General features: G+C 49.1%; 1 protein-coding gene across 8 annotated transcripts in view; it reads left to right on the top strand.

The window, feature by feature from the left end:
* Positions 1-9,601, top strand: part of LOC113207594 (KH domain-containing, RNA-binding, signal transduction-associated protein 2) — an 81,428-nt gene extending 71,827 nt beyond the window's left edge. The window contains exons 4-8 of one of the 8 annotated variants that reach the window (XR_008012057.1): positions 3,373-3,543; positions 4,517-4,881; positions 5,092-5,156; positions 8,731-8,872; positions 8,970-9,601. Coding sequence is in view for 6 of the 8 variants with exons in the window: in XM_052274524.1 (XP_052130484.1) it covers positions 3,373-3,543; positions 4,517-4,881; positions 5,092-5,156; positions 6,148-6,244; position 8,731 (699 nt within the window). In the remaining 2 variants the exon portion in view is untranslated. Of the gene's footprint in view, positions 1-3,372; positions 3,544-4,516; positions 4,882-5,091; positions 5,157-6,147; positions 7,656-8,730; positions 8,873-8,966 lie in introns of those variants that run through there. The other 7 variants (XR_008012056.1, XM_052274538.1, XM_052274535.1 and 4 more) reach the window with 7 other exon arrangements.
* Positions 9,602-10,071: the final 470 nt, after the last annotated feature.

Below are 10,071 nucleotides of genomic sequence, written 5' to 3'. Positions count from 1 at the left end.
TGGCGGGGCGAGGGGGGAGCGGCCGGTTTTACATTCCACTCACTTTGACATGCGGCCGCCACCGCGCCTGGCTGTGCCGCGCGGCTGCGGTGCTTTGCATGCTGGTGCCCGATTGGCTGCGGTGTGTCGATGGCCAGAGCGACCCTCCCCGCCGCCCGCGCCCCTGGAGATAGATGGGGCTGGTATGGGCTGCTGGAGCGCTCGGCCATGCCGGGGCCATGCAGCGGCGGCCACGGAGGGAGGAGCGGCCTAAAGTGGCACGCCCGGCACGCTGGCCGCCCGGGCTCCCCAGCCACCACGGTTGGCCTCTCTCCGTGCTGAGCACTCCTTCCCCTTACCCCTCTCTCTCCCTCTCTCTACCTTTACCCCCCTCCTCCACCCGCCTTCTCTGAACGGGACCGGGCCTCTTTTGTTTTCTTACACGGCACGTTCACAAATATATAAAGTGTTTTTTCGCGATAGCGAAGGGCAGTGAAGGGTGCCACACTCTCACCTCCCCCTTCCTGCACCGCATGAAGTTTGTATGTGACCTGCAGAGGGGCTGCAAGCATGGGGATGGGGGCAAGAAAATTCGGTCTAAAGGAAGCAGAGGAAAAATTTAGGAAAGATGTGCACTAGAAAAAAATCAGTTTTGTTTGAATTAAGAAAGCAATCTATTTTTACGTACAATTTCCTTTTCGAGTATAATTTTTCCGTGCATGGTCATAGCGATACGAGGGTTTAGCCTCGTGCGACACAGAAGGGTAAAAAAAAAAAAAAAAAAAGACGCAGGGACGGGGCCCGGGTGGTGGAGAGGGAGGACACTCGCCCATACTCCGCCTAGGTGGACTCCAATGGGCCGTGGACAAACGCTCTCCGCCCCAAATTGTTTTCTTTCGGTGTGCCTATAATGGGCGTGCGACTCGCTCCACTGGGGACGGGGCCGGGCCAGGCTAGGCCACGGGGGGCTTCTCCCTTTGACAAGTCGGCCGTGTGCCACTGCCGCCTGCTGTTAGGACAGAAACCCGATGCACAGCAGCCCTTAGCTCCTCTGCTCTGGTAGTCAGGACGGTCCGTATATCCCTTTTTCAATCCCTCTCCACCTTTTTTCCTCGTTCTCTTTTTGTGAAAGTGGACATAGCGAGTCAGGCCTTTGGTCTCGGCCTGGGCGCGCGCGTGTATCCTTTTTGACCTCACTAAAAGCATAATGCGTCGTGAGCAGGAAGGCGGCGCTCTGGCCGCGCAATCGATTGGGGCGCTCCCTGTGCGCGCGTGTTTGTTCTGTTCTCTCTTTGGTGGGCGTAAAGGAACTACCGAGGTTTCCTTCGCGTCGTGTGCGTTGCGCATGCCTTGCGTCGCTCCGTACACCCAGAAAAATAGTTTCTTGATTCAAGTGCAAGCTGACACAAGAATGAAATTTGGCATTTAAACAAGGCAATATTGTCTTTGGAATAAGATTTTTCTCTTATTCGAAAGAAATTATCAGCTTGTTTTAAGAGCAAATTTGGTTGTGGGGATAAACTCTGTAAGGCTAAATTTGATAGCGATACCAGGAATCGAGAATTCGATACCTACACCAGGAGCTGGTTGTCACGACCGGGCACTTGTACGAGTAGAACCAAGCTCGAGTTTGTTCTATACAAGTGTCCGGTCGTTACAACCACCTCCTCATTGCGGTTATCAGATTCTCCATTCCTGACCTCAAAATTTATCCCATCAAACAAAGTTTTGATCCCCACAACAAAGTCTTTTTTTTATTTTTTTGCGTGTCATTGCTTGACACTCTTTCTGAGGGCAATTTCAGCAAAAATTGGTCAGAAATGTCCGTCCGACACACGATTTGTGAGCGGCTGAGTGGCTTCGCTGTTTTGTTTGCCATACATGTCCAAACTCGCTGTCCCAGGACGCGTCTAGTCATGTGTTGTACAAAACCGTAGGACCTCCCTGTCGCTCACAAATCGTTAAGTACCGGAAACACACTCACTGTAAACACTCACTTACGAACAACAGTATCGTAATGCAAACCTAAAGGATTTTGAAGCGTTGTATTACGAATTAATTTTTTGTAAGCTTGCGATTAAATAGTTCGTAATGCAAACCGATTGTTCGTAAGAACCTTCCCAGCCTTTCGAACAATTGCTTCGCAATGCAAACATTTTTTTTACAATACAAAGAAGAAAAATTGTTCCTAACGTTGCAAAGCATTTAGTTCGTAAGCATTTTACAGTGCACTTCTGCGTGGAATTGCCCCATAGCATCATTTGAGCCATTTGAGACTTGAGACAGTCACTGAAAGAATAGTGATTGATTCACACACACTGCGTACGTACCGTGCTGTACTGTTCAGGAAAGAGCTCTGTCGGCAACTGCACCGATAACATAAGTGAATGAACGTCGTGGGCGCGCCCAGCCCTGCGATCCTCCACCCGCCTCCACCTCGTTGTCGCGCGCGCCGACTCTCCCCATAGAGACCTCTCCCGCGCTCTCCCCCTCTCCCCTTATTCCGCCCAACCTTTGTTGCTGCATTCCCTCTGTGCGCGTCAGTCAATCCCCGTGAGAGCGTTGTGACAGGTCAGGCTGGCTTTCCTTCCTTTTTCAGAGATTGGGGGAGCGTGGGGAGAGCGCAGAGGGGTTGACGGGGAGGCGGGCTTTGGCTTTAGGGGCTGATTTGATGGCGCTAGCATCCTCTGGCTGTTACTCGCGCCTGCACATTGGTTGTTGGCAGAAAGGGGGAAAGTTTGAGAGTCGATAGGTAGAAGAAGGAAGAGGTCGGATAGGGGCTAGAGAGGGTTCGGCGCGCGAGTTGGCTGGGAGTGAGAGATCAAACAGAAATGGATTCGTTGAATCCCGTGTTGCCAGGGGCCGAATCTTTGCGTTGGGAATCCCCGCGTCTCTTCAGAAATGCGTTCGCGTCGTTCGCAAAGTCCAGCCAGCGAGCGCAATTCTGGTGAATGTGGGTTACTTCCACCCTCTTTCCTTAGCCCTTCTGTCAAACCACAGGTCCCCTTCCCCCCGTTTGCCCTCCTCTCTGTAGCCGCTGCTGCCCTCGCCTCTACTCTGGCGGGCACACGGGGAGTGTTTTGAGAAACGAGTTTGAATTAGCGTTGTAGTGCTTGCCTTTCCCGTTGAAGTGCAAAGGACTCTGCGAGGCGGGAGGGGCGGTGTCGCTTTTGTACCTGCCTCTGCTCTCGCTCTGTCTAACTCTCTTCCTATCCCGCCCTCTCTCCCCTCGTCGTGCTGGACGACCAACTTGTGTGGCCCAGAGATAAGGGCGGCCAGCGCAACAGCAGCCGAATAAAGAAACACTTTCCAAAGCCGCCCGCCCGTCCGTCCTCGTCCACCTCGCCCGCGCCAAATTTCTGACGTCGCCGTTGCGTTCTTTTCTTGTTTCAGGAGGAGGAATGCCGGAATTCACTGGACCCCAAGTACTCGCATCTCAGCGACGACCTCCACGTCGAGATCTCTGCCATGGCGCCTCCGGCCGAGGCGCACGCCAGGATAGCCTTCGCGCTGGCCGAGATCCGGAAGTACATGGTACCTGACAGCAACGACGAAATCCGCCAGGTAAGCCCGCATTTTTTTTTTGTTTTCTTTTCTCTTCTTTTCTTTGGAGGGACGGACGGCGCCAGGGGAGGCTCGTGTGCCCGGGCTGGCGACAGGCGGGGGTGGGAGCTCGGGCCGCATGCCTTTGTGCTCAACGCTGCTGCTGCTGCGGTCCATTGGCGGCCGGATTGCTATTTTGGATCGAACTGCCATATTGGCCACCACAACCACACACTTCCCCTCCTCCTCGCCTTTCTAGCAGATCGGAGGAGAAAGAGAGAAACGGGGAGGGGGGGGGGTTGTTAATGGGTTAGTAGTTTAATGAAAATAGTTTGATGTGATTGGAGATCGAAAAAGCAATCGGAGTGGTCAGCTCGCTGGCTGCTATAGCCTCCTTCCCCCTCATCATTGCAGCAGCCCCCCTTCCCTCCCCAGCCACCCCCGCCTCTGGGTAATCAGAGCCCCTTGCCCTCTAATGTCTCTACTGCCGGGTGTGGAAAGGAATGGCGCGCTGGGGCAGGGCGTGGCGTGGCGGAGCCGGAGCGAGGCTTAAATGATGACGGCATTCCACTCTGCTGCAAAATGTATCTCCCTCTAAACACTTCCGCGCCACAGCTTCGCTACGCAGCGCATACCGTTGCCCACCCGTCTGTTGGCCTGGTCTGACCGTCCCCCGCGCTTGTGTGGACCACGTCCACGACGGCGGCCGAGCGATATGAACCGAAATACCACACCACCGCTTGCCTTGTTGAGACGCCTGCCAGCTGCTGCTGGACGGCAGTCAGCCTCGGGACTTAAAGGGTCAGCTGGGGGCGGGGGAGTGCTTTCCATTTGCTCCCCCATTTATCGACGTGTGGTACACCGCAGGGGCCGTGTGTGTATGTGTGTGTGTGTGTGTGTGTGTGTGTGTGTGGCACTCGTAGAGAGAGAAGAAGCACCGGTCTTTTTGCAGGACTGATGTTGGCCGGCGCTGGCGCGCCCCGCTTGTTCGCAGGAGCAGTTCCGGGAGATGGAGATGTACTCGCCGGAGGGTAACGGCGTGCGGGGGGGGCCTGGCGCCCGCGGGGGCCCCCGGGGCCGCGGTGGCATGATGAGGGGCGTGCCCCCGGCGCGGTTCCCCCCGCCCCCGATGCGCGGCGGGGCCGTGTCCCGCGGCGGCGCCCTCCTCTCCCCGCCCCACCCCCGGGCCCCGCAGCCCGCGCCCCTCCGGCCGCCCCCGCCGCAGGCGCTGCTGCCCCGGCCGCTGCCCGGCAAGACCAAGGTGCTGAGCATCCTGGACCGCGCGCGCGTGGCCATGGAGGAGTCCTACAGCTCACCTTACGACGACGACCCTTCAGCCGGCTTCTACGACGGCGCTGGGTGAGTGGCTCATCCTCACACGACATTGCAATTCCTTAATTCAAAAACACATTTCTGTTCTAACTTTATTCTGTACATTCTGTACACCATATAAATTTCACGGCATTAACAGTAAATCAGAAAAACGGTTTTGAATCGTTTTCCTGTCTTTGATACCATCTTCCACCACGCTCAATGTGACACCCTATGGTCTGCGTGTCTTGCTGACAGGTACGGCGGCTACGACGACTACGACGATGCAGCCAACTTCTACAGTGCCAGCGCAGGTTTCACAGGTAAGTTGCGCTCCTTTTTCTATTGATAATTTTATTTTGCATCTCTCTCGCTCCTCTCCATTTCTCTCCCGTAAAACACGCCCAGTTCCTCGTTTCCCCCTTTTCCACGTTTCTTGGCGACAGATCTTGCCTGCACTCAATATTGTGCCGGAAACTACTATTTATTATCTCTCCTTGTTCCGTAATTGGCCTAGTTGTTTTGCCGTCAAAATGCTCCGGAAATGCGATATCATGGCGCTGTGTGTACGTTGCCCAGTAAAACTAAAAGGAGCTGCCGCTAAGAATTGTCCCTAGTTTGTGCTTCTGTAGATTTGGCATTCTTTACTTTAGACGCTATGGTTTATGTGCTTTCGTGTCATTTTTTCGCGTCACGGAATCTTAGTCACTCGGCAAGGTTTTCTCCAAGAAACTGAGAGCACTCTGCTGTTCCCCGTCCAACACCTGTCCTATCTCCGCTGGCCCGTTCCCTCCCTCTCCCTCTCTCCTCCCTTTCTCCTCCCTCTCTCCGATGGGAACTGAACCAGCAGGGCACTTTCCCTATTGATGAGGCCATGCGTCCAAGTTCTCAAGGGGCTGCCCAAGTATCGAAATGGCCCTGCACAAATCCTCCGACGTGCCACCTCATCGGAATCTTGTATGAGATTAAAACTATGTCGTTCTGATGGGCGCGATAAAAAAAGTAAAAAGTGAAATCTCCAGTCAGGGGATAAGCTGGGCTGGCAGTATCTGGCAGTAACGATGAAACAGCGATCCCCTTTTCTTCTTTCACTCTGTTTTCTGTTCGCTTTGTTGGGGTCTATTTTGCTGAGCCGGCCCTTTCGAGAGCTTGGAGGGTGGTCACTAACAAGGAATGTCCCTTTCAGCCCTCCATCCTTCCTCACAGTCCTCAGTCCCTCCCCGGCGAGGTGGGGTCGTTGCATGCAGCAGACAGGTCCGCTTACTGTATGGTGTACCGGACTGGTCGTTTTGTTTTTGTTCCTTTTGCTCGCAGAAGATACCACTAACCGTTGGAAGGGGTACAAGGCGGCCGCTGGGTCCGTGACGCGCTTCGCGCCCCGATCAACACCATACAGCAGGCCGCCCAAGTAGTGAGTGAGTTTGTCTGTGATGTGCTGATGCGATTCCATGCTGAGACTCTACTCTTGGACTCTCTCAAATTAGACAAAGTTAAGGGGGAATTAAGAAAAATATGAAAGAGTATAAAATTGTCACTTTTGTTTTTCATTGTTTCCAATTGATTCGTTTTTAAGTTTGTGACTATTTTCGTATTGACAATTTCAAAGTTTATGGTTGAGAGTGTCTATAATCTTAATGCTAATAAGGTCATATGCTAGTCATGGTTACTTGAGCTAGCGGATATTTGATTGTTATGTTGGTTGTATCTTCTTGTGTTATGGGCGCAATTGGACAATGTAGCACGTGTCCCGTGGCACGTCCGGCAAGTGGCTGTCACAAATGTGTTACGAGTTAATGAATTCCGTCACACCCCTCATATCCAGTCTTAGTACATTTAAAAATTAAATTACGGCCTTGCAAGTTCGGGAACTTTTGAAAGCAAAGCTACAATGTGCTGGACCAATACGCACTCTTGATTTATTGGAGCGCTTAGTTTAAAACTGCGTTAAAATTATCACTGTGTGCTTGTTCTTCCACATTTTATACGCTAAGAGCAAGAGCAAGAGCAAAATAATTGCCCGTTCACATTCCACATATGACTACGTCGTCAGCATGCATTGCCCTACTAAGTCAGTCATACTAAGAAGTTTGACTTAGATAAATGAAGTCAAATTTGATATTATCGGAACTGATTCAGCTTGCACTTATGTAGCCTTGTGTTCCTGTCGGCTTCAGTTAGCTCAACTGTACAGTAAATTGCAAGATATTTTGACTGCAAGCTGTCTTGTCATCCCTCATGATATAGTTCAGTGATATTTTTGTTGAATGTAATTATGGGAATGGAAGTATGATTAAATTAGAGCTAATGTCAGCTCCTTGTATATGCATATATTCTCTTGTACAAAAGGTTAAATAATTTAAAATACTTCGTCTAGAGTTTGTTACTTATATCCTGTTTCTGTTTTAAAAACACCCCTAAATGATAAAAATGAAAAAACACACCCTATCTTGTCCTACTTATAAATGCATTGTTAAAACGGTGATATATCGTAAGTCTTAAAACTGTATAATAAAAGTAAAACTCTAAAAGTACATTCAGTGTTGAACAATTAAATAAACATTTCAACATGTCTGCCGGGATCAATAAGTGTAAAAAGTGTTTAATTTGTGATGATGCACAAAGAACTTAATCTTGCAAAACAAAAAATTCACAAGATTTTTTTCCTCCACGTAGTCGGCCCCTGTTTCTATTGTGATGACTCGCAGGTTTCCATACCTCCACATTTAAATGTGTTCAGCACTGGATTAAACAAACATTGCTGTGTCAAAAATGTACGAATATTGTTTAAATTCTATCTAATAAAGAATGATAGAACGGTAAAACTGTTTGATTTTATATCCACAATTAACACATTTCCAGCAATATCGGAAACTTCGGATTGGAATTTGTGTGAAGGTAATTCTACTTTCCGTTTCATTGGTGTTTTGTGCAGTCCATACATGCTAATTATAAATTCCGCCTTAAATTTTGCATTAAACTATATGTGAAACTGCTAAAATAGTGTACGCTGTTAATTATAATTATAAATATCACTTTGTGAAATCAATGTTTTTGAAGCAACTAACATGAGTAAATGTTCTCTTAAAAGCATTTGCTTAGTAGGAGACGTTCTCTATATTTCTCCTAGTTTTAGTGTATAGAATTTATAGTTAGCATCATATATCCTTCATACTTCGTAGACATTTTAGTGTCAAATAAACCTCATAAATAATGTGTATTGCACTGGAAACTAGATGGTAGGCTAAAACTCATTCTTCTTTGCTCTTTCGCTGCCACAAAAAAATCAAATTACATTAACCCAAACAACAATACGGTCATTACTTGGGCTGAATAAATAAACACAAATAGGAGCCATAAGCATAAATTGTAAGATTACAACAAATAATTAAATTTCAAAAATGATAAACGTGAAGTGTGTGTGGAATTTGCATGGTATCCACTTCAATCCCCTTTCATCGAATGGGTTATAGTTTGATACAATTGCTTTGCTATGGTATAGCGGAATGTTGCACGTGTCTCCAATGTTTTAACAAGTAGAATACTATTTAGGTCGTTATTTATATAGAAAAGTAGTTCATGATTGGGCTGTACTTTTTTGTAGCTATTCTTTGGTCTTTTTTTCTTATTTTGAAAGAGAACATGCCCTGATCCCCATGTCCCTTAAAAATGTTCAGTTTTGTTTTGTAAAATTAGCCGTTAAGTTTAAAGAAAAGAACACTTCCAAGTTAATAAATATTTTGACTTGATTGTGGCGCAGGTAAGTTTTGACGGGGTTTTGGCGCTTTCAGAATGTCCCTTGCCCTATACCCTTTCATACGATGGGCCTGCCCCGCGACCCCTTCCACCCCTGAGCCGTCGCTCCTGCAACCCGCTGACCCGTGTGCTCTGTTCCTCCAGGCTTGTCTCACGGCCACATATTGTGACTGCGGCTACCCGCGGGTCTGGACGCCGCTCTGGACTCTGGCCTGGACACCTTTCCGCCACTCCTGTCTAAGGGATGGTCTGCACAACGGGAACGCCCTGGAACCTAAACGAACATGTGAGTACAAGGAACAAACTCTTCGCATGCGTGCCTTCGGCGCGACCCGTATACTCCCCTGGCTGACACGACTCCCTGGTTTGCTCTCCGCCAGCAGGTCGAGGTTGTTCCACCGTTTGCCGAGGACCAAGCACCGCCCTGGACGCCAGGACCGCCCAGCTCTGGGTGTGGAGCACTCAACCCGCCGCCGGCACGGCCTCCGACTGTGATAGCAGCATCTCGAAACAACCACCATATAAGCACGTGGGTAGGATGGGGATTCCGGAGAGGGAAATTTATTGCTCAGTCGTCGAAATTTTTGTACTGTTGTTTAATCGTGTTTGTTAGCTGTTTCACTTTTCTAAAGAAGAAGTTTAATATTATTGTTGCCCGACCTCTCCCTATTTCTCGCTCCCTCTCCTTTTAAGCTTTTCTGTGGGATGAGCCTTTTCGTTAAAATAACTTTACATATTTCCTGCGCGCTGGCAGGCTAGCGCTCTTGTACTTCCGTTTTGGTATCTTGTATACGAAAAACGATGTCGGGAAAATGTTGCTGCTACTTAATGTTAGCTGTTTATAAGTTTGATTGAAACGTAGTTGTGTGATGGCTTTGTTTCGAGGCTCAACCCTTTCCGTGTCGGTGTCTGACTGCTCCGATATCTTTTTTCTTACTGTAAATGTCTACCATCGTGTTTCCTGTTTTTACTCGACTTATTTGTTAATAAAAACATACATCTTTTTTCCAATGGAGTCGGCGTTAATAAATTTCTCATGCCCTATATACTTCCTACTCTACACGACCACATCATACCATAAAGAACACGACTCTGAAGTCGTCATAACAAAACAAAACACGTTTTATAACAAAATAAGCAGGCCCTTCGCACAGCCAAACGGAGGTGCCAGCACTACTCTTTTCACTTAGGGGGCAACCCTGTTTGACCGACGGCGTTTGGTCGGGCCGTGAGCTCCAGGAACCCAGGCCTAAGCGGACCTGTACGTCTTTATATACGTTTTAGGTTTTGTTACCAGCCTTGGATCTAAGAAAATACTGTCTCCATGTGCTTGGGAAAAACGGAGTAAACATTGAATCACAAACAGATTTTGCCTCGACGCCCGAGTGGTGCAGAGAGCCTGGACTACTCTAGAGAGCCCCACAAGCACAGCAGACACTTCGTTATCAGCCTCGGGGAGGCTACCGTGTGGCAGATCTCGGTGCG

This window comes from Frankliniella occidentalis, unplaced genomic scaffold (genome assembly GCF_000697945.3).
Source record: "Frankliniella occidentalis isolate FOCC.00 unplaced genomic scaffold, Focc_3.1 Scaffold8, whole genome shotgun sequence".
NCBI lineage: Eukaryota > Metazoa > Arthropoda > Insecta > Thysanoptera > Thripidae > Frankliniella > Frankliniella occidentalis.
Note: the sequence above shows the minus strand (reverse complement) of the source record. Positions and strands in the feature narration are given on the sequence as shown.